Source organism: Castor canadensis, chromosome 3 (assembly GCF_047511655.1).
Source record: "Castor canadensis chromosome 3, mCasCan1.hap1v2, whole genome shotgun sequence".
Lineage (NCBI taxonomy): Eukaryota > Metazoa > Chordata > Mammalia > Rodentia > Castoridae > Castor > Castor canadensis.
In genome coordinates this window covers 137,104,861-137,128,748 of record NC_133388.1, presented here as the reverse complement: position 1 = coordinate 137,128,748, position 23,888 = coordinate 137,104,861, and the positions used below count along the sequence as shown (strand labels likewise).

General features: G+C 41.9%; 2 protein-coding genes across 2 annotated transcripts; one reads left to right on the top strand and one right to left on the bottom strand.

Annotated features, from left to right (window-relative positions):
• Positions 1–3,899: 3,899 nt before the first annotated feature.
• On the bottom strand, positions 3,900–12,732 carry Tmem70 (transmembrane protein 70). The gene is made up of 3 exons (XM_020172519.2): positions 12,418–12,732; positions 10,177–10,282; positions 3,900–4,523 (listed from the first exon to the last, which is right to left on the bottom strand). Exons 1-3 carry the CDS (start codon positions 12,625–12,627, stop codon positions 4,084–4,086), a joined length of 756 nt encoding a protein of 251 aa, XP_020028108.1. The 5' UTR covers positions 12,628–12,732; the 3' UTR covers positions 3,900–4,083.
• An 8,930-nt stretch (positions 12,733–21,662) lies between these two features.
• On the top strand, positions 21,663–22,193 carry LOC141421673 (large ribosomal subunit protein eL32-like). The gene has a single exon (XM_074068734.1). The coding sequence runs from the start codon at positions 21,713–21,715 to the stop codon at positions 22,118–22,120; it is 408 nt and encodes a 135-aa protein (XP_073924835.1). The 5' UTR covers positions 21,663–21,712; the 3' UTR covers positions 22,121–22,193.
• The last annotated feature ends 1,695 nt before the right edge of the window (positions 22,194–23,888 follow it).

Genomic DNA, 23,888 nt, shown 5'->3' with positions numbered 1-23,888 from the left:
CTAACATCACAAAGAGACACATACAAAAAAAGATATTAATAAAAGAACACTGTAGTAGGGCTGCTCTCTTGGCCCATTTACTCTGGAGGAAGCAAGAAATCCTAAAGAGATCGTGGAGAGAAACTGAGGCCTCCTGTCAAAAAGCTCACACCAAGTTGTCAGTGATGTAACTGAGCCATTTTGGACACAGTTCTTCCTGCTCCAGTCCAGCCTTTAGAGGGCAGCAGCACAAGCTAATGTGTTGTCCACAACCTCATGAGAGAACTTAAGCCACAGCCACTAAGCTAAGCCATTGCCCAATTCCAGGTGCAGACACAGAGGCCATTTGTTGTGGGTTTGTTTTACTTTTATTGATGGTACTGGGGTTTGAACTCAGGGCCTCACACTTGCTAGGCAGGTGCTTTTACCACTTGAGTGGCTCTGCCAGCCCTGTGTCTGTATTGGGTTTTTTTTTGAAATAGGGTTCTTGAACTATTTGTCAGGGCTGGCTTTGAACTGTGATCCTTCTAATCTCTGCTTCCCAAGTAGCTAGGATTATAGGTGTGAGCCACCGGCACCCGGCCACAGAGGTGATTTATTATGCAATAATAGTTAGCTCATCTAATAGAAATAGGAATTTTGGATCCCAGCCCCAAACTCCTGGGCTTCCACGTATATGATAAATAAAGAGAAAGGGGCCGAGGAAGGAGATTTATTATATAGCCTGGGAAACACCAGGGGAAGTCTAAGTAAGCACTCAGCCTATCTTCAGCCACCATCTGGACACAGATACACACTTTAGCTTTAAGTAGACAAAGAATTAGAGCAGGTGACAAAAAGTATGCACAAGGGGGTGGGGGCAGGGGGGAGAAATGACCCAAGCCTTGTATGCACATATGAATAATAAAACAATAAAAAAATAAAATAAAACAGTAAAAAAAAAATATGCACAGTTAAATAGTGCCAGTCACAAATGAGACCTGGTTAACCATTATCTCAGTCCTCACCCTTTGAGGATTCTGGAGAAGTTATCACTGTCATCACTTGAGGGGAGCAATCTGGTTCCCATAAGATGATTACTCCTGCTTCAGGGTGCAGCCTCCTCCTTATAGGAGTTGTCCTCACTTGGGGGCATTGTGAGGTTCTGTCCTGCAAGGCTCCGATGTTCCTTTGGTGTAGTTTCAGTCCCTTGTCATAAAGATGTTGATCAGTCCTGTCCTTTCTTTTTATTTATTTATTTATTTTGGTGGAACTGGGGTTTGAACTCAGGGCTTCACGCTTACAAAGCATGCGCTCTACCACTTGAGCCACATCCCCACCCCAAGTCGCATCCTTTCTTGAGTCCAAGGTGGCTACAGGAGAGAATGGTTCAGAGCACAGTCATCTGTGAAGTAGTCTAAATTACTCAAATCTCACTTTGATCTTTTTAAAACCCAACTGCCAATTTATGGGAAGACAGGGAACCATGATAAAATATACCTCAGGAGTACAATCAGAAAATCTAGACCACAAGAAAATCTAAAGAACAAGCAACTCAGTTTCTTCAACAGATAATTTGCAATGGAAAGAGTGAAATAGAGGGACTCATAGAAGAATCTTAAAAGACATTTCTGACCCAGTGTGGTGGTATATGCCTGTTATCCCAGCACTTGGGAGGTAGAGGCCAAAGGACCTTGAGTTTGACCCCAGCCAGGGCTACATAGTGAGTTCAAAAGCAAGACCCTGTCTCAAAAAAAAAAAGGTATTTCTTTATTTTGCTGTACTGGTGTTTGAACTCTCAGGACTGCACACTTATGAGGCAGGCACTCTACCGTTTAAGCCACACCTCCAGCCCTTTTTGCTCTGGTTATTTTGCAGATAGGAAAAGGATTGCAGTGATATATTTAATTGTAAATGTGTTTATTATCTGATATATGCCAGATGTAAGCTGGAATCACCCTACTTTTGAGACTCAAATCAAGTGGACTCACCACCATTTCCCCTTGCCAGCCTCTCTCAGATAATCCTAGCTGGGATAAGAGCAGTAATGTGAAGGAGATGCATATATTTCCCCTCCTTCCTTTGGCCTGTTTGTTTCTGCTGACTTATTTCCTTGCAGCTCTGTAGAAATAAAAGCTGATCTTGGGCATTGCTTAAAGTACTTCCTTGCCTAATCCTCTTTTGATGTATTTCCAAAGTGAAAGAGGACATGTTCTTCCCAACCCCCAATGATGTAAACCAATAAAAACTTTTCACAGGTGACAAAATGATCACATAGACATAGGACATTTAAAGAGATATGCACATCCTGCCCGAGTGTGAGCTTACCTTTCTGTTCTTTGTATTGTAATTCATCTCATTATCTGTACAGCAGTGGTGTCTACAATGAACGTTTCCTGGTATTGCATCTTGGGAATTTGTGTGTATTTTGTTGAAGGCTAAACATTTGTATAAATGTATTTGGGTTATTACAGTAAAGGCTTTAATGCCAATTTTTTTAAGACATCACACTTAAATTATGAAGGGGAATCTTGAGAAAACTTTAAAATGTTATCCAATGCTATTTTTCCTAGGTAAAGTTCTGTGTCTGTTCTGGCTGATCCTCAGAGGGCAAGATCAAGGTTCCAGGAGGATGGCTTTTCTGCCTCACACTGTCCTCTAGGGGTAAACTTCTAGCAGCCTCAGACTTGAATGACCTTTCCCTATAAATATATGTGCAAGCCATAAAGATTCAATTAAACTTACTATCCTGGCTGGCCACAGATGTTAGGCAGCTCCATAAACATAGACTGGGGGTTTTGTTCTTAACTGTGACTCTGGTAACTTGCAAAGTACCAGGTACACCTCAGGCACTTAATATACCATCTACTGATACAAATATCATAATTTGGCTGGGCAGGGCAGCACAGATTATAGATTATACAGATTATGTAGATTACAGATTATAGAATCCCAGCTATTTAAGAGGTTTACAGTTCATGGGCAGCCCTGGCAAAAAGGACTGGACTCTACCTGAAAAATCACTGAAGTGAAAAAGGGCTGAGGGCATGGCTCACTAACAAAGCACTTGCCTAGCAAGCCCAGGACCTTGCATTCAAAACCTGATACCACCAAAATAAATAAATAAATGATTTGAATCCTGTTGCTCCTGACTGAAAATTCTTTAAAAGAATCAATTTTCAGGCTGGCAGAGAGGCACAAGTAGTAGAGCACCTGCCTAGCAAGTGTGAGGCCCTGAGTTCAAACCCCAGTACCACCACCAAAAAAAAAAAAAGAAGTGCCTCTGGGCATCTGGGCATGGTGGTGCTCACCTGTAATCCCACCATTTGGGAGGCTGAGGCAGGAGGAGCTTGAGTTCAAGGGCAGTCTTGAACAACCTTGAACTGGATTATCTAAAAAAAAAATCAACTTTCATTTTACTATTACAGGTAAAGCTCTTAAAATTGATAAAGGTAGCATAGATTGCTATTTTGTAGAAGTCCATCTACTTAAAGTTATCAGTGATTTCCTCACTCTTGTAGGGTACATCAAGGAAGAGAGCACACACAGAGGGACAAATGGGGCCACTAAAGACAGCACTACTTAGGTTACCATTTCCCTTATGTCTATGTACATAGACATTCTTATGGCAACCATGACAGAGATAGGCAAGAATCTGTTCTGAACCAAAGAACACAGACTGCTTCCCATACTTTGTGAATTTAAAAAAAAAAAAAATTTAAGTAGAAAAAGAATATTTCTACACTTAGAAAAATCCAAACAAAAAGAAAATATAAACCTCCTTTTGCTTCTGATACCCAACCCCCAGTTTAGAGGCGACTACACTTATATTACCCATGGGTGTACCAGCATGTACATGGATACTCACATTTTAAACAGAAATGACAGACTGTGTTTTAAACAAAAATGACAGACTAGGTTTTAACAGAAATGATAGACTGTTTTGTTTTTCAAACATACTTTATTACAAAGGAACATTATTCTCTGAAAATTAATGAGAAGCTCTGTTAAAATTATTTTTAAAATCACTAAATAAAAAACTAAAGGCAATCTTACTATACATTGAAACATAAATCACATTTAAGCATAAACATAAAAACAACAGGCTCATTTCTCATCTTCATGCTAGTTCTTTTCACCGGTTTCTTCTATATCAAAAGTGAATGGTTTGTCATAACCCATGAGATGGTTATAGTCTTCTGGGTTTGGAAAGAGAACTGGATTAACCAACAGTGATTTTGTTTTAGCATAAAATGTGGTAAACATATGTGTGCTGTCTGGAATCTTCACATCATTCTGGTGAAACACTGTACTTGTTTCCGAAAGCAAAACGTTGTAAGTAATGGCTTTGTAAGTGTCTGTTGTGGCCTCATGGTACAATCGAATGACATAGCCTTTTGTAAGAAAGTGAAGCAATGCTGGAGTGATCACTGTGAAGCTTCCCATGATGCCATAAAATAAGACTTGCAAGGGCAGACTTCCAAATATAATATTATTTTGTGCAAAAATATATGGTAGAAAGGCAAGGCTGATCATACTTGTAGAATAAGAGAAACATTTCACACCTAAAGGGAAAATAAATGGGAGAGGATACTTTTAAATTTTACAAAACAATCTATCATACTAATTCTTATACTTTCTTCTTTCCTATCACCATCAAAACAACTACAACACAAGCAAAACAGAAATAGTGCTTTTGATATGCCAGGTTCTGTCTTAAGCAATTTACATATTTTATTCATGAAGTCTACAGAAAAGCCCTAGGAGACAGATGTATAATTATCATCATCACAATAAAAAAAATGAGAATAGGTAGGTCAGCGTGGGTACATAGAGAAACCCTGTCTCAAAAAATAAAAATAGCTTTGTGGTGGAATATTTGCTCAGTGTGAGTGTGCCCCTGGGTTGATAACCAGCACAGACAAAAAACTGAAATAAAAAATGAGAAAAATGAAGCATTTGTACAATGTCATATAGCTACCAAGTAGCCAGGGTGAGATTCAAACCAGGCAATTTGATTCGAGAAGTCCTGGTCATTGACCATTACAATGCACTGCCTGACAGATAAGAAATCTACTTTAGGGTTAAAGATCTCTGCCAACAAGACTTAATTTTACTTAAAGAAATTTATTATAGGGGTGGGGGCAGGGGGGAGAAATGACCCAAGCCTTGTATGCACATATGAATAATAAAACAATAAAAATAAATAAATAAATAAATGCACTGATAAATGGAATTCAGTGTGAATATAGAACATGAAAAAAAAAAGTTATTATATTATAAATGTTGATTCAAGGAGTCTGGGGATGTAGCTGAGTGATACAGTACTTGCCTACCATGTGCCAAGGCAGTGGATTCAGTGCTCAGTATCCCACAAGAAGAAAAAATAAAAATAAATAAATGAAAAGGTTGGCGGAGTGGCTTAAGCACTAGAATGCCTGCCTACCAAGCATGAGGCCCTGAGTTCAAATCCCATAACACTAAAAAAAGTTAATAAAAAAGAATATGTTAAATGGGCAAGGTGTGTTTCTAATTTGTCTCAGAAACAGAGAATTAAGTTTTAAAAAAAAAATGTTGATAAAGACCACAGATTACCAAATAAAACTGCCCACTGACAAACACTTCCATATATGTAACATATAATGTTCAACATGGGAAATTCTATCAGACTAAGTGTTTAGGATTAAAACAGCAAATCACAGGCACTGCCGGGCACCAGTTGCTCACGCCTGTAATCCTACCTACTCAGGAAGCTGAGATGAGGAGGATCACGGTTCCAAGCCAGCCCAGGCAGATAGTTCAAGAGACCCTATCTCGAGAAACCTTTTACAAAAATAGGGCTGGAAGATTGGCTCAAGGTGAAAGCCCTGAGTTCAAGCCCCAGTACTGCAAAAAAAAAAAAAAAAAAAAATCACTGGCACTATAAGCCTTTGCATAGCTGACCACCATTCTATCCCCTTTCAATAGAACCCTAATAAATCTTAGCTTTCTCCTAAAAATAAATAAACAAACAAGTAAATAAAGCAAATACCCCCCCCCCAAAAAAAGAATAGCAACAGTGGTTAAGAAACACGTGGAAACATGTACAGGAAAACAATGCGAGTCAACTCCCTGTACAGCTATCCTTATCTCAACTAGCAAAAACCCTTGGTCCTTCCTATTATTGCTGATACTCTCTCTTTAACAAAATTAGAGATAAGGGCAAAATAGTTTCTGCTGGGTAGTGAGGGGTAAGGAGGGGTAAGAGAGGGAGGGGGCAGAGGAGGGGGAAGGAGGGAGAAACGACCCAATCATTGTATGCACATATGAATAAAATAAAAATTAAAAAAAAAAAAAGAAACACGTGAAAGAGGGTATTCAACTTTGTTGTTGGGGAGAGGGTTTGAACTCAGGGCTTTGTGTTCCCAAAGCAGGTGTTCTACCATTTGAATCACACTTCCAGTCCCAGTATTCAACTTCTTTAGCAAGGAAAGACATTCAAATTAAAACAGTAATCTCTGCACTCTGGAAGCTGAGGCAAGAGGATCAAGACTTCAAGGCTAGCTTGGGCTACATACAGAGTTTCAGGCCAGTCTAGGTTACACAGCAAGATTCTGTCTCAAAAACCCAAATAAATAAATGACTTCTGAACTTTACATTTCAAAATTGTTAAAATGGCAAGTTTTAGCTTATGTATATTTTTCCCATAATTTAAAAAATGATGTAAAATGTAAATTTCCTTTTTGTTTTAATTTATAATTTTAACATGCCATCTTTTTGGAAAGTAGACAAGTTGAGATACTAAACAGGATAATAAAGTTCATTTGGAACTTTATAAAGAAAAAAAAGACCAAAAGGGAAAGTTAGCCTTCCCAATATTAAAACATAACAGAAAGACTCTTTTTATAAAATAGTACAGTATGGGAATACAAATAAACAAATCAACTAAAAATCCACACAAATAAATCCAATTGTATATGGACATTTAGTACAGAATAAATAAATCAGATGGCAAACATATACTTTTTAGTAAGTGGCTTTATAGATAAAATCAATCTGTCCTTCATACTGAGGAAGGCTAGCACAGGTAAAGACCAATAGCATGAGAATCAAAGCAAGCCAAAACCAGGAGTTAGATAATATACTAACTATACTAGATAATCTTTTAGAAAAGTACACACATTATTTTTCGCTAAGTATTCCCTTGAAAACAATGCACCGTAAAAATAACTGCCCACCTTGCCTCAGATGAGTAATGTGCCCAAGAACAAAGACTACATAGCACAGCAATTCTTCTGATTAGAAGAAGGTTCATAAAAACTGTAAGAAATAGGCACCCATGTCACAGGATCCCTCAAATGATAAGATCACCAATGATATAGGAATCAGGCAGGATGTTACAAAATCTGATGGCTGACAATAACTTAGCGGTTAAAAAAAAAAATCTCAGATGATAATAAGTCACATCCTACCCTGCTGACTTAAAGGAGTGACTTAAAGGGCTGTTGACTTAAAGCCTCTGAGTTCACAAAAAAAAAAAAAGAAAAGAAAAGAAAAAACCCTGATCTGACCATTCAAGTCCAAAAACTTCCTCACCTGATATATGGGCAGAACTAAAGATGCATAATCCAGTCTCTGTAAATTGATGACACATTAGTCCAGTTTTCAAGACTGGCCACCCTCAGCTTTACAGATCCCAGTAAAAACCTGAGGTGTCTGGAGCTCCAGAATAGTGTTCCTTCTTGGGCCTGCGTAATCTCCCATCTAAAAGTGTGCTTTTGCTTTGCCTTTACTTTGCTTTGTATTAATAAACCTACTTCTGCCTAAGTCTCTTCTATGTCTGTTTTCAAATTCTTTCTCCAACAAAGGCTAAGAACTTTCTAGCCTCAGGACCTGGTGACCCAAATTTGGTGACAATGCCACATACCAGGAAAAACCCAAATAATCCAGAGATTTAAATGCAAATAAAATCATAGAGATATACAAAAACATCTATGAAGTGGTTTTTTTTTTTTTTCCCCTTTTTTGGTGCTGGAGTTTGAACTCAGGTCCTTAAGCTTGCTGGCAGGTGCTCTACCACTTGAGCTATGCCCCCAACTCCATGAAGTCCTTTTTAATCTGGGATGAGGAAACTTCTAAGATTATTCAAAATATAGAACCAATCAAGAGGAAAGGCTGATACATTAAAAAAAATGGACATGGATATAAATGCCTTTAAACAAGTTAAAAGACAAATGAGAAACTGGGAAAAATATTTTCAAGTTACAACACAAGGGATTAATATCCCCAATATATAGAAGGTTTGTAGAATATGAGGAGACCCTTAAACAGATAAAATGATGCTAACCCTTATTCACAAGAAACATACAGGGCTGGCAAAGTGGCTCAAGTGGTAAAGCACCACCTAGCAAGCTTGAGGCCCTGAGTTCAAACCCCTATACCACCAAAATAAATAAATGAATAAATAAACAAGCAATTAAATCTTAGTAAGATACTGGTTTTTTCCTAAACTGGCAAAAACTAAAAGTATAATAACATACTGCTGGTAAAGCTGTAACAAAGTAGAAACTCATGCATTGCTGTTGGCTGACGCTTAATTATCTTGTATAATTTAAAAATAGTCCCTCCCTCTTCCTACAGGTAGTTACTATGACATCCATAAGCGTGGGATAAATGGGGACCAAGTTGCTTCATATGTAAAATTCTCCTCAGCCCTCCCCTATTCCTTGATACCTTTTTTCCTTATTATTTTTGTCAAAGTGTAGGGGTTAAACGATAACGGAGAATGGCCAAGGGTGTGAATTCAAGTATGATATATTTGATACACTGTAAGAACTTTTGTGAATGCCACAATGTACCCCCACCCAGCACAATAATACAGGGGGAAAAAAAAAGAGAAACTACAAAATAAAAGTGTCTCTCCCCCACAAAATTAACGTCCACTCTGAATTTCAGAATGTGACCGTATTTGGAAATAATGTCTTTGAAGATTTTTAAAGTGACATCATGCTGGATTAGGGTAGGCCCTAAATCCAATGAGTGTGTCCTTATAAGGACAGGCAAAAATAATAATAAAAGACACATGTGAAGACCAAGACAGAGATTAGTTTTGCAGCTACAAGCTAATGGAATGTTAAGGATTGTCAAGGGCCACTAGAAGCTGGAAGTGGTAAAGAATTCCCTAGAGCCTTCAAAAGAGCATGGCCCTGCCCAAGTCACCAAATTTATGGAAACATATTGCAAAAGCCCAAGAAAGTAATATGCATATATACTTTATTTTGCCTGGAGTAAAGTAACTACTATTTCTAAACACATTGTGGGCTTTCCTACCCTCCTACCTTTGTTCAATACTACCTGCAGGCCTGTATACCCTTCTTTCACATCTCTTCAAATTCAAATTCGACTCATCTTCAAAGACCTACATGGAATGCCAGCTTGATGCAAGAGGCCATTTCTGTTCTGCCTATTTCTTTCCCTTATCTGAAAACAATATAACCTGCCTCCTGAACTCAAATCTACTCTATAATTTTATAAATATGATTATTGTGAAGTATTCATCTTATCTTTCCTACCAGACTCTAGAGTCTGCATTATTCTTAAGTAAAATTCCTGGCAAAATGCATAGCAAACTATGATGACATCGGTAATTATTTATTGCTGAATTAATAACTAAGAACTAAAAGGCCCTTCAAGTGTTTACCCATAGGGTAGTTTACAGAAATCTCTAAGAATGATACCACCACCTTAATGTCTCTCAGTTTCCACATAGAAAATAATGCTTATCTTTGATAGGGCAACTTTCTATTAATTATAATACTGAAAGAACTCAAACATTAAATTCCTCTACAAGTTACAATTGTAGAACTTTGAATACCATGAGCCATTAGTTATACTTGTCCACAAAAATTACATCCTATCCATACCAAAATTAACTCCTACTTTCTTTCCAGAAAGGTGTCAAGTAGGAACATAAGACATAAATCAATAAACCTTTCTACATTTCAATTCACAGATTAACTTTTGAAGAAATTTCTAGCACTCAGGAGGATGAGGCAGGAGGATCTCAAGTTCTACAACTACATAGTGAGACCTTGTCTTAAAAAAAAAAATAAAATCTAATCACCCTAAACTTCAGAACGTCACGTTTTAGAATCTCCTAAAAATGCAACCTCTACATCTTTTTAACAGGCTTCTAGAAATAAATTATAATCTTATTTTCCTTGTCTTGTAATTACCTACCGAATACTGCACGGGCCAGATTCCCAGCATAAATCAGCCTTCCATCTTCTGACTTATCAAGTTGTGTCTGTATACATCGAACACATCCTTGCCAACAAATAGGCATCTATTGAAACAAGAGACCATTATCAGTGCATAGAAAATTGCATCTTCAACCAATTTTAAAATGTTATTTTTAAAAACATAATAAAGCCAGGCACCAGTGGCTCATGCCTATAATCCTAGCTACTCAAGAGGCAGAGATCAGGAGGATCGAAGTTTGAAGCCAGCCTGGGCAGAAGAGTTCTCCAGACCCTATCAATAAAATCCATCACAAAAAAAGGGCTGGTAGAGTGGCCCAAGCGGTAGAGCACATGTCCAGCAAATGAGGACCTCAGTTCAAACCACACTACCACCAAGAAAAAAAAAAAACATTATATGTATATATAATGAAGAGTAGAAAAGAACTTGTCACATAAGGTGACATAAGGGATTGTTCCAAATAATCGAGATAATTAACCGGTTCACAAAATGGCTTTGCTTAATTCCAGAAATAAGTACAAATGTGCTGAGTTTAATACGTTTGTATCCAAGTGCTCAGATTTTTGGATCTATCATGGCCTTGAACAGGTAAAAACAGTTCGGTAGAAGTTTCTTAATGAGAACATCACTCTCATTCGATTTAAATGCAATAGCTTTTCAAAAAAAAAAAACAATTTGTGGCTAGAGGTGTGGCTCAAATGGTAAAGCACCCGCCAAGCAAGTGAGGAAGTCCTGAGTTCAAACACCAATACAAAAAAAAAGGGGGGTGGGTCGCTGAGTGTATAGCTCAGTGGTAAAACACTTGCTTCACATACAATTAATTTTGGGCTAGTGGAGTGGCTCAACTGGGAGAGTGCCTTCACAGCATGTGTGAGGCCACCCTGTGTTTAAACCCCCCCCACCACCAAAAAAAGAAAATTAATTTTAATACAATAACCTAAGTAAACACTGACAGGTTAAATTTAAGGTCCAAACCTTACTTATATTACACCTAGCATTTTTAAAAAGAGAGCAAGTAGTTCTAGAAAGGCATTGTAAATACCTTTGCATCACCTATTCTTTTTTTTTTTTTTTTTCCCCCAGACAGGGTCTCACTAATGTAGTTCAGGCTGGTTTAGAGCTCCAGATCCTCCTGCCTCAGCCACCCAAATGCTGGAATTACACCACCAGGATTCACCACTTAGAATACCTCTTAGGTATTCTTACCTCTGAGCCACTTCCCCAGCTCTTAACAAGGAAAAAAATTTTACTTGAAAGTCTACATAAAATTTCATGGAAACAGCTGGACACCAGTAGCTTACATCTGTAATTCTAGCTACTTGGGAGGCTGAGATCAGGAAGATGGAAGTTCAAGGCCAGTCCAGGCCCCATAGCCAAAATAACCAGAGCACAAAAGTAGACTAGAGGTGTGGCTCAAGCAGAAAGACTGCTTTGCAAATGTGAATGTCTGAGTTCAAACCGTAGTCACACACACACACAAAATTCACAGAAACATAAGAGTTCTCTGAACATCTGAAAGTGAATTTCACAGCGCTTACACAACAAAACAAACAGGATGCCTAATTCCTATAGGCTGAAATTTCATTAGATTCCAATTTCCCTATTAGGCATTTCTTCTAAATTTTAACCAGGCTTGCCAATCCGAACATTTTACAGAGTAGATTAGGAGACAGTTCATTGGTATTAAAATGAAAGAATCGGGGCAGACGGAGTGGCTCGTGGTAGAGTGCCTGCCTAGCAAGCGTGAGGCCCTGAGTTCAAACCTCAGTACCCTCAAAAAAAAATAAATAAAAGGATTAACCACATCCCACCTTTCCCCTGTGACCAAAGGAATTCCTGACACCTAATTTAAAAAAAAAAAATCAAAAGTAACGTAATCCGCATTATTTCGGGTGCTGCATCCAATTTCTTTGCAAATTAAACCTTCTGAGCTTCAGCTCAACGGAGAAAAGGAACGAACCGAGTTGCCATCCCAAACCCGCTGTGTCTGGAAACGCCCAGGAAAGCAACCACTTTCCCAGGCGCTCCTAGTCTGGGAGGCCGTGAACCCCAGGGCTGCGGGTCGGTTCCCGAGGCCTCGGTCGGCCACTGGAGGGGCAGTGCGCCCTCGGCAGTGAGCCACCACCAGCCAGGACAGGCACAGGGAGATCAAGGAGAACCTCAGAGGCTCCAGGGCCCAAGCCACTCTCCTTCTCCGCACCCAAGCCGGGGCTGGCCGACCTGCGATCGCTCAGGACGCCGGAGAAGGGCCGCAGCGTCTCGCAGCCCAGCGCTCACGCCACCCACCAGCCTCAAGGGCCTGCTGCAGGAGGCTGCCCGCGACGCCGCCACCCTGGGGCCTTGGCGCGCGGCGGCCGCCCACAATGAGGTCCTCCTCCCCCAGGGCCGCAGCGCGGCCGCACGCGGGCCGCCCAACGCCAGCAGTAGCATCCTGCGGGTGAGAAGGGACGGCAGCCGTAGCTGTAGCGGCAGCCACGAACTGCAAAGCTCGGTTCTTCACAACTCGGGTCCCAACCAGAGGAACAAGCCCCGCCCCTTAGAGCCTAGCGAGCCGACCTGATTGGCGCTCGCGCGTGCGCAAAATGTGCGGCCGTCTGCAACCTTCGCCGCGGAGCAGGGTTCCGCCGGGCGAAGGATCCGTCAACTCCCAGACTGCGCTGGGCATAGCGTTCTTCCCTCTTTAGCACAGCGTGGAAGGAGAGAGGGAGGAGCCCTGTGAGAAAGACAAAGCCTAGAAGTTCATTTTCGTGGACGTCGTTTTCTAGGTGTTAAAAATTGTTCTAGCCTACCGGCACAGAAGGAACATACTGCTTTATACGATGTGAAAAAATATGAAAGATTTAGTTCAACCATTGGGATAGTATAAGGAAATCACATCCCAATGCACTTTTGCTCATTACCCATTAAAGAGGTGTCGGGTAGATGTGGGATGTTCCTCACTGGTAGAGCACTTTGCGGCCCTAGTTCCATTCCCCAGCACAACAACAACAACAAAAAAGTCTTTGCTTTAGCGCCTATTGCCAGAGCTTAGGAGCAGAGGTTGCAAAGACACCGGGTAAAATTGGGAGTGGATGGTGCTAACATAATGGAGAAACGCCCCAAAATAAGCCAGAATATAATGTGATAAAATTGAGATATACTGATACAGAAAATGCTATAGACGTCTCCAAAGAGCCCGGCGCCGGTGGCTCACGCCTGTTATCCTGGCTACTCAGGAGGCCAGAGATCAGTAGGATCGCAGTTGAAAGCCAGCCCCGGCGAATGTTCATAAGCCCCTATCTCGAATAACCCTATCACAAAAAATTGGGCTGGTGGAGTGGCTCAAGGTGAAGGCCCTGAGTTCAAGCCCCCATACCACAAAAAAAAAAAAAAAAAAGAAAGAAAGGAAGAAAGAAAAAGTCTCCAACTAAGCATGATTAATTTGGCCTCAGAATGGTTTCACACTGAATTCACGTTCAGCTGAGTTTTGAAGAATGAGCCTCTAACTGGTAGAGATAAATTTACCACTGTTTCAGAACTATCACTGCTTATGATTTGGCCTACTGTTTGTATAGGAAAGGATTTGCATAGGAAAGGAACAAATTTACAGTCAAATGATTATAATGATTGGGCTGGGTGTTCAGCTCAGTGGTAGAGCACTTGCCTACCATGCATGAGGCCTTAGGTTCAATATCCAGTACCACAAAATATGTAAATAAACAAGTAAAATATGATCACCTTGGCAACTCCAAAAGCTATCTACTTCTTGGGATAAGAGAGGGGATCTTTAGAAGGATAAAATGGTATCACTTTTTATGAACAGAGATCCTCCTGATCTCTTGCCTCCTGAGTAGCTAGGATTACAGGCAGGAGCCACCAGCACACAGCTGAATATGTTTTCTTACAGTCACACACACACACACACACACACACACACACACACATTTTTTTTTTCTTTTTTTAAACAGTGCTGGAGATCGAACCTAGGGCCTCCAGCATGCTTAGGCAAGTACTCTGTCCCTGAGCTATACCCCCAACCCCATCTACTTACATTTAAAATTTTTTTCAAGGGGCAGGTGCTGGTGGCTTAAGCCTGTAATACTAGCTACTCAGGCAGCAGAGATCAGGAGGATCAAGGTTCAAAGCCAGTCTGAGCAAATAGTTTCCCAGACCCTATCTGGAAAAAACCCATTACAAAAAAGAGCTGGTGGAATGGCTCAAGGTGTAGGCCCTGAGTTCAAACCCTAATACTGATTGAGTTTACTGTTCAGTTTACTGTTATTCATACTTCAAATAACATCAATTATCCCTTATTCTACTGATACATATGTAAATTATTCTTTTCATTTAAAAATGTTTTTAATATGAACCTGAATTTTTTTTAAATCTTCCTACAGCTACTGTAGGCAGATGAAAAAACATTTAGCCTTTTCTTTTTTCCTTTTGGCAGTACTGGGGTTTGAACTCAGGGCCTTATACTTACTAGGCAGGTGTGCTACCACTTGAGCTGTTCCACCAGCCCTGTTTTTTGTGTTGGGTATTTTTGAGATAAGATCTCATGAACTGTTTGCCTGGGGCTGGCTACCAACCTTGATTCACCAGATCTCTGTCTCCAGAGTAGCCAAAATTACAGGCTTCAGTCATTCTCACCTAGTTCCTTCTCAAGGTTTCTAAATAGCTAATTGTCAGAATGAAAAAGGCACAGAATAGATAGGCAGGAAGACAGCTTGATGCTGGTACAGGACTTATTGTAGAGAAGTGATTCTGCGTAGGGGGGTCCCCAACAAGAGAGCTGGAGCCCCTGGCTGCTTAAAGAGCGGGAGTAGATATAGGAGACTGGTAGAGAAGTCCTAGGAAGGTCAATGGGTGGGAAAAATCCTCAATGGCTCTGACCCGCCCAAGATAATGGCTTAGAGCAGGTCATTTTTTCTAGGCCAGGTAGGGAGTTTCTAGTAAATGGCTATAGGTGGACGTCCATTTTTCTTTAGGGCCAGTTAGAGAGTTTAGTGTAAGTCATCTTCAAGGGAGAGGGGTCCAGTTGTAATACAGCTTCCTTTTGTTTACCCTAACACTAACATGAGGTAATATTCTGAACATTGTATAGAATTATTATTTATGGTTAAATGGACTTTTCAGTTCTAGTAGTTCAGGGATATTTGTGAATATAACTACTTGAATAGAATTTTGGAATGATTCCAAGGTTATTTAGACAGGGTTCTAGGATTGCTTAGAACCCTGACTTTCCATTCACAACATATGAGAGGTTACACTTAAAGACGGAAACTGATGGAAAAACCGAAGACAGATATTACTTTTACAAACTATAACTTCCACTATTGTATGTAATGTTTACTTGTGACTTTTCGTTTGTTTCCTTCTGAACTAAAAAAGGAAATATAATTACCCATGGCTCATGCTGGTAATCCTTCCTAGGATTCCTAGTCAGCAGACAGAGATCAGGAGGATCACATTTCAAAGCCAGCCCTGGGCAAATAGTTCAGGAGACCCTATCTCGAAAATACCCATCACATAAAAAGGCTGGTGAAAGTGGCTCAAGTGGATCGCTTGCCTAGCAAGTTGTGATCCTGAGTTCCAACCACCAAAAAAAAAAAAAGAAAGAAAAGAAAATGGAGCCCATGCCAGTGGCTCACACCTGTACTCCTAACTACTCAGGAGGCAGAGATCAGGAGGATCACAGTTCAAAGCCAGCCCAGGCAAATAGTTCACAAGACCCTATCTTAAAAACCCCTTCACAAAAAAGGGCTGGTGGAGTGGCTGAAGGTATAAGCCCTGAGTTTAAACCCCAGTACCATACAAAAAAGAGACAGTGAGAGAAAGAGAAAGAGAGAGAGAGAGAGAGAGAGAGAGAGAGAGAGAGAGAGAGAGAGAGAATGAGAGTGAGAGAGAGAAAAGAACAGAAGAAAAGAAAATGGGCCAATAACCTCCTTGTTCCAGACCATTTTGCCTATTGGGCAGTATGCCAATCACAGAAACTATAACTAAATACAATCAGTTTGTCCCTTGGTGAGTGAAAAGCCAGTAAACACAACCAAGAGAAAAACAAAACCGAACAAAGGTTTGTTACTTGCAGTCAGTAAGAAGAGTGCTGGGGATATTTTCCAAAGTAGTGCCTCTCCAATCACAGGTGGCAAGATGTTATAGGAAAGATGCATGAATATTCATATTAGAAAGACTTGTCATTACATGTAGAGATAGGCACATTCTGAAGCATGCTGAGTTAGATATCTTGCTTCTTTCATACATTACATGTTCAAATATGGCACAGCTGGGGTAGAGAATTTAACATTATGTTACTACTTTTCTTTGTACCTTTATGGTTTTTTTTTTTTTGCTTGTGGAGCTGGGGATCTAACCCAAGACCTCACACCAAGCAAGGTAAGTGCCCTGCCACTGAATTTTTTCCCTAGCCTGAGAATTTGGCATATAATAGATTACAATGAGCAAAGTTTATTCTAGGTCATCTAAAAGAGTGACTCAGAGATTTTGGCTGACTTAAGCTGATTCCTTCTGATTTTCTCTGGAGGGCCTTATTCTTGCCCCTAAAAGTTCCTGCCTAATACTTTAAAGCAACAGAGGCCAATAGGAGAAGGGGACCAGGAACTAGAGAAAAGGTGAGTTCAAGAAGAATTAATTTAGAAGGTAACACACATGCACAGGAAAGCAATGCAAGTCAACTCCCTGTATAGCTATTCTTATCTCAACTAGCAAAAACCCTTTTTCCTTCCTATTATTACTTATACTCTCTCTTCAACAAAAGTAGAGATAAGGACAAAATAGTTTCTGCCTGATAGCGAGGGGTAGGGGGGAGAGGGAGGGAACGGGGGGGGGGGGAGGGAACGGGGAGGGAACGGGGAGGGGACTGGGGGAAGGGGGGAGAAATGACCCAAACATTGTATGCACATATGAATAGAAGAAAAAATAAATAAATAAATAAATAAATAAAAGTCCCTGCCTAGCAGCTAACTGTAAGGAACTGCTGAATAAAGACCTCGCCACATGTGGAAAAGAAAGATTTATTACAGACTGCTGGGCTGTCCCCCTTGAGATCAGAGAGCAGTGGCTCGGCTGGAATGGGTAGTGGGCTTTATAGGAGGGGTCAAGCCATGGGGGAGGGAGAGAGTCTCTGGTCTCCGATTATCTGCAATCACCAGATGGAACAGGTTGACATGCCTGGCTAGTTGAGAAACTGGAAGTTCCTGAGATTTTGCAAGCAGGGAAACAAGCAGGGGAACAAGCAGGGAAGTTTGGCAAGTGGTCATAAATCAGGTGGTCTGATTTCAGTGTTATCTTCTGCCTGCCTCAAGAATGCCAGCGACCTAACATTCCAGCCTTTTGTTGCTATTATGGGCACCGATAGATCTAGCTGCTTCATGCTGAGTGGAGGCATCGTTGAGGGGGATTCGGCTAGAATTTGGAAATTTGTGAGGTCCCCAGGAACAGAGGATGATGGTTTTTCCCAGGCTTCATTTGCAGACAAGGCCAGTTGTTGGGAGAAGGTTGTAGTAGCATCTGCTGAGTTCCCTGAATGATCCTGGAGGAATCTAGGGTTAAAGAGTATTTCCCTGGTTTAAGGGTTTGTATTTCCATAGCATCATTACATGTGCAGCCGTTTTTCTTTCTATAGTAGCCTCTATAACGGACCTGATAGATTGTGTAACCAAGGGAAGGAGACAAGGAAGTAGTATGTGTGCTCCCATTACTAGGCCCACTGCTCCTGCCAGTGTTTTAAATTCACCTATGGCAGAAAATTGAGAGCCAGATGAGGACTAAGAACTTATGTAGGAGTGGAAGAGGGAAAGAGTTTGCAGGAGAGGTGTAGCCGCGTGGGGCCCAGTGTTACGCAAGAGTACTCATCCTTTGCTGTAGTGGAAGAGTCTGAGGTTGGTGGGCAATGTTTTATCCTTAAAAGGTGCTGCCACTGGGGGATCCCGTTGAGCTTGACAGCAGTGGGCGTTATAAGGATGACCAGATGACGGCCGGTCCACCGAAGTCACAATGGAGAGGATCAAAGATCTTTTAGGAGAATGAGATCCCCTGGTTTAATAGAAATTGTTATAGGGCCCTCTGAGGGGTGGGGCAGGATCTGGTCCACATGCTCTCTGAGAAGTTCCCAGAGGAGGTTAAGATAAGGTAGGTAGCCAGAGGAGCAGAGTCTGTTGGAGGCAAGTTTCCTGAGAGAAATGGGTGGCCATACATTATTTCAAAGGGGCTCAAGAAGGAAGAGCTTTGGGGGGTGATCTGGTGTGGGGGGGTTTTCTCATTGGCCATGGATTCACGGGCTTTCTCAGGTGAACTGGTTTGGTTTGCACCTTTATTGGGAAGGGGAAACAATCCTAAGAGCATTGATTATGTAAGACCCAAATAGGAATATTAGAAGGAGCATAAAAAGGTGTCTGCTAAAGGCCGCATATCCAGGGATCCAGATTCAGCAAAATTCTGTAACTCCCAAGAAAGTTCTAAGCTGCTTTATGGTATGGGGGAGTGGGAAATGGAGGATTGGGTCGACTTCCTCATGACTCAGGGAGTGAGTCTGTCCCTTTAAGATCACACCTAGGTAGGTGACCTGTGGGAGGCATAATTGAACCTTCTTCTTAGAGACTTTGTATTCCCGGAGGTCAGAACATTTTAAAAAGGACTCAGTCGCCCTGCAGATGAGGGGCTCTGTGGCTCTGCACTGAAGTAAGTCATCAACTTATTGAAGAAGGGTGGCCTCTGGGTAGCGCCAACCTACTAAGTCTCTGGTTAGGGTCTGTTCAAAAAGATGAGGGCTGTCTTTAAACTCTTGTGGCAAAACTGTCCAAGTCAGTTGCTATGAAGGGTTTGTGGAATCTTTAAAGGCAAACAGAGGCTGACTATCAGGATGCGGGTTAAATTTAACACTTCTAGATGAAAGAGAGATTTAACTCATTATTTTATATAAGTCTACATTTTTAACTTTGTAAATGTTTGTACCATATTTGGATAAAGTATAGACACAACACTGTTACAAGATGGTCATTTAAGACACATGAGCAGATATGTAAATGAACTCTGATTTAGTAGTACTTAAAGCTTGACAAGGTCAGCAGAAAACAGAAATAATTTCTTTAATAAAATGCTTCCCTATAATAGTTTTTTGTAGATGTTACTCAGAGCAGAACAATACTAAGGTAACCTTGTCATTTTATAGACATAGAGAATTTGATTTTAGTTTGACATGACCTTAAAAATCTTTTAGGCAATTCTTAGATTATAGTCAAATTTAACTTTATCACTCATTGAAGTTTACTTATCTATATCCTTTCCAGTTGCTTACTTTGTAACCTGTATTTAAAAATCAACCTCCATAAGAATTTTTAATTTTAAATAAAACTGTCTTTCCTTTTTGGCTGGTGGAGGAGACCGTCCACCCCCGTCTCGGAGATCTGTGAAGGATAAAGCTTACCCGAGAAGTCTGGTAGCACCAAATAGGAAGTTGAGGCCTTTCTGCTACTTGGACAGTTACCTTGGGCTTCTCTGAGGTGATCTTGAAGGGGGCCGAGGTCCCAGGGCCACATCAGTCTTCTGCCACCAGGCCCAAGAGGTCTGTGAGGCCTTCACTCTGTTGAGAGTGGGAATGGGAGACTGACCTACCTTGCAGAGACAAAGAGGGGTAGTTGTCCTTCCAGTGCCCACTCTGGCCAACATTGTAGACAGGGTCCTGGCGGCAGGTGAGGTGAAGGGCAGTGTTTTGTCCAGTGTCTTGTCTAGTTGTACTTGAAGCAGACCCCTGGATGTATGCATTGTTGTTAGGCCCGTCTGGAAGTTGGAGGAGGCAGCCTCAGGGCAGCCGCCAAGAGCTGGGCTTTTCGCTGGTCTCAAGCCTCATCTCAGTTATTAAATATCTTAAATGCCATTTTCACAAGATCTCCCTGGGGGGTTTGAGGGCCATCCTCTGCCTGTTTAAAGCTTCAGTAAGGTGCTCTAAGAAGTCAGTGGGATTTTCAGTTGGGCATTGGATAAATTCTCTAAGTTTGTCAAAATTGACTGTCCTATAGGAAGCAATCTGTAGCCCCACAAGGAGGCAGGCAAGCATATAATTTCAGGTGGCTAGCATGGTGGGGTCCTGATAGTCCCAATGTGGATCCTTATATGGCACAGCCATAGATCCCACCAGGAGAGTGAGATCTATGCAGTGAACATCATTGGCATGTGCCTGGGCTGCCAACCAAACTCTTTCCTTCTCATCTGAAGTTAAAGTGGAGGAAAGAATCTTTAATATAGGAGACTGAGTCATTAGAGAAGGAGCCAAGTCTCTTTTCAATTTGAGAGAGGTCAGTCATGGAAAAGGGCACATGGACTCTGATAATGCCGTCAGCTCCTGCCACCTCCCTGATTGGGTAGAGATGGACTGGGAGCAGGTATGGGATGCAGGTGGGTAGAAGGGTGAGGGTGTAGCAGGGGCTGAGGGCAATGTTGGTAGTGTTGGTTCCTGAGGAGCCGATGGCACAGGGTCAATTGTAACTATTGTAGAAGGGGAATAGGGTGGCAGATGTTTGGGAGAGCCAGCAGTGGTGGAAGAAGGGGGGTCTGAGTCATGGGAGGATGGGGTGGGAGAAGAGATCGAAGTAGAGGACCAGCAGGAGGAGTTGGGAGGTGGGCAGACAGAGCCCATGAGGTCACAAGTAAGAGAAGAGTCTTCAGAAAAGGGTTCAGTGGGAGGGAGAGACACAGACTTTGAGGGGGTTTGTCGCTGCCAAGGAATATTTGAACAGCATTACAAGATTGGAGGAGGGAGGGTTGAGAGCATAAAGAAAGGAAAGCTTAGATGAATGGAATTTCGGACCACTTGCCATTGCAATGGCAGAAATTTTCAAGCTCTAGAAGTGTGTGAAAATCAGTCACTTAGGTTATATATGGTCTTGGAGACCAAGGGGAGGGTGCAGAGAAGGCATCCCAGTAAACACATTTAATTTAGAGTGTGTGGTCCCCATAATGTAGAAGAAAAAGGGGAGAGAAAGAGAGAGAGAGAGAGAGCAAGGCAGGTGACTTAGTTAGTTTACTTTTCAGGCTAATATAGATCTAGGTCAAGATCTAGCCTCCCTTACGTGACTCAGGCAAGGAGAGAAAAATTGTCTAGTTGCCGTTTGGTCATAGTAAGCTGGAGGGGCTGTTGAGCTCTCACCCTAGACAGAGGAAAGGAAAACAGAAAGGGAGAGCAAGAGAGAGAGAGTGAGAGGGAGGGGGAAGTGTCACCCAAACGAGTTCCCAAGGGCAGGCGTCCCTGGCCTGGGTTGCCATCCGACAGAGAATGCCCAATCAGTTAGCCAGGTGTCCCCGTACTAAGTGGTGGGCACCCCAGTGGGGGTAGGAGGCATACCTGGCATAGCGCCATAACTTCCGAGACCAGAGAGAGAAAGCAGGCAGACCCAAGTAGGGTGACATTTACCGAATCTGAGGAAAGGAGTAGGTCAGGTGGAGAGCAGTGGAAGAGAGACTAATGAGCCCTCTTCCTCGGCGCTGCCTCCGTGGTGGCTGCCATCTCCTACTCGGCATCATGGCTGCCCTCAGACCTCTGGTGAAGCCCAAGATCGTGAAAAAGAGGACCAAGAAGTTCATCCGGCACCAGTCAGACCGCTATGTCAAAATTAAGCGTAACTGGCGGAAACCTAGGAGTATTGACAACCGAGTGCGGAGACGATTCAAGGGCCAGATCTTGATGCCCAACATCGGTTACGGGAGCAACAAGAAAACAAAGCACATGCTGCCCAGTGGCTTCCGGAAGTTCCTGGTCCACAATGTCAAGGAGCTGGAAGTGCTTCTGATGTGTAACAAATCTTACTGTGCCGAGATCGCACACAACGTTTCCTCGAAGAACCGCAAAGCCATCGTGGAAAGAGCGGCCCAGCTGGCCATCAGAGTCACCAACCCCAACGCCAGGCTGCGCAGTGAAGAAAACGAATAGACGGCCCACGTGTGTGTTTTATTTGTGCTTAAATAAACCTTCAAAAACTGAAAAAAAAAAAAAAAAAAAAAAAGAGAGACTAATGATGGATGGGAAAGCTGGCAAGGCAGTAAGGTCCAATATCCACAATCCGTAGGCACATGGGGTCAATTCAGCAGTCTGGGTTCGGGAGAGGGCAGGACACAAAGGCCAAGGGAGCAGCCCCAGGCAGGAGCATCCTGTTAACCTCTCCCGGGTTTCGGCATCAGATGTAAGGAACTGCCGAATAAAGACGGACCTTGCCACATGGGGAAAAGAAAGATTTATTACAGACTGCTGGGCTGTCCCCCTTGAGATCAGAGAGCAGTGGCTTGGCTGGAATGGGTAGTGGGCTTTATAGGAGGGGTCAAGCCATGGGGGAGGGAGAGAGTCTCTGGTCTCCGATTATCTGCAATCACCAGATGGAACAGGTTGACATGCCTGGCTAGTTGAGAAACTGGAAGTTCCTGAGATTTTGCAAGCAGGGAAACAAGCAGGGGAACAAGCAGGGAAGTTTGGCAAGTGGTTATAAATCAGGTGGTCTGATTTCAGTGTTAGCCTCGGGACCTTCCGCCTACCCCAATAATGCCAGGGACCTAACACTAACAAAATATGAGTTTTGCAAAAGAATTTACTCACAAGTTGCTAATTGTGGAGACAGGACAATAAGATTGGGGTATTTATGGGATAATGAAACACAATGCTCTGAGGCAGGGGGAAAGGCAGTTAGAGGCAGGAAAAAGTGAAGTAATCAGTGATCTACACATGTAAGCCACTTTTCCTAGAACTCATGATCAAAAAATATCAGCATTAGCATGACCATGTAGCAGAACTCGATGAATTTTGCATCTTTGTGGATGCAAAGCCCCCGCCAACACACACGCACAAAGAAGCATAACCAAGACATGAGTGGAAAACAATTTATTACCTGTAGCAGGTAAGGAGCACACAGAAGTTATTTTATTTTATGTATATAAAGTAGGATTTATTAGACAGAAAGGAAAGGCTACAGCTAGAGAAGTACAGTGGAGCCCAGAAGCCGGTGGTTCCACACAGATGTTGTTTACAAAGCAATGCCCTTCTTGAACAAAGCATGGGAAGCATGGGAATTTTATTTGGGGAGCCTGTATATATTCACATAGAAATGCACTTTAGAGGTAAGTGTAGGGTCATAGTTTAAGAAGGAAAGATGGTTTTGGGAATGCTCAATTTTTTCCAAAAAGTTTTAGCTGAAACAAAATAAAGGACACTTTGAAGGGGCATGAATATAGAAATCTGTCCCTACAGATGACTGCCTTGCTTAGGAGCTAACACTCTGAGGGATCCTGCCTTCTGTTGTCAAAAGGTCACTCAGTGGACACCTGTACAGGCCCAAGTGAAGGATCAATCATTAAGAGTTTGAGATAGACAAGCAGCTTCCAAGTTCCTGGAAAACAACTTAGGCAGCAATTACCATTGTAACCATATGTCAGAGGTGTTATCTACAGCAAACTTAATGGCAGTATACTTAAAGTAGCTTAGCTACTTGACTTTTAAAACTGGTAATAAAAGCAAGTAACTGAAAGCAGGTGAAGCTGGAGGAGTGGCTCAAGTGGTAGCATGCCTACTTGGCTGGCATGAAGTCCTGCGTTCAAACCACAGCACCACCGGAGGAGGAAAAGAAAAACAAATGACAGAGTGTGGAGGAAGCCCCCATTTTAAGGAACCATGGCAGACAAATAAATACCAAGGAACATATGAAATGTGGGGG

Coding starts and splice junctions, on each gene's coding strand:
- LOC141421673 (XM_074068734.1), top strand. CDS start 21,713: ATGGCTGCCCTCAGACCTCTGGTGAAGCCCAAGATCGTGAAAAAGAGG.
- Tmem70 (XM_020172519.2), bottom strand. CDS start 12,627: ATGCTACTGCTGGCGTTGGGCGGCCCGCGTGCGGCCGCGCTGCGGCCC. Junction 10,283..12,417: donor GGCGTCCTGAGCGATCGCAG/GTCGGCCAGCCC, acceptor TTGTTTCAATAG/ATGCCTATTTGTTGGCAAGG. Junction 4,524..10,176: donor TCTGGCCCGTGCAGTATTCG/GTAGGTAATTAC, acceptor TTTTCCCTTTAG/GTGTGAAATGTTTCTCTTAT.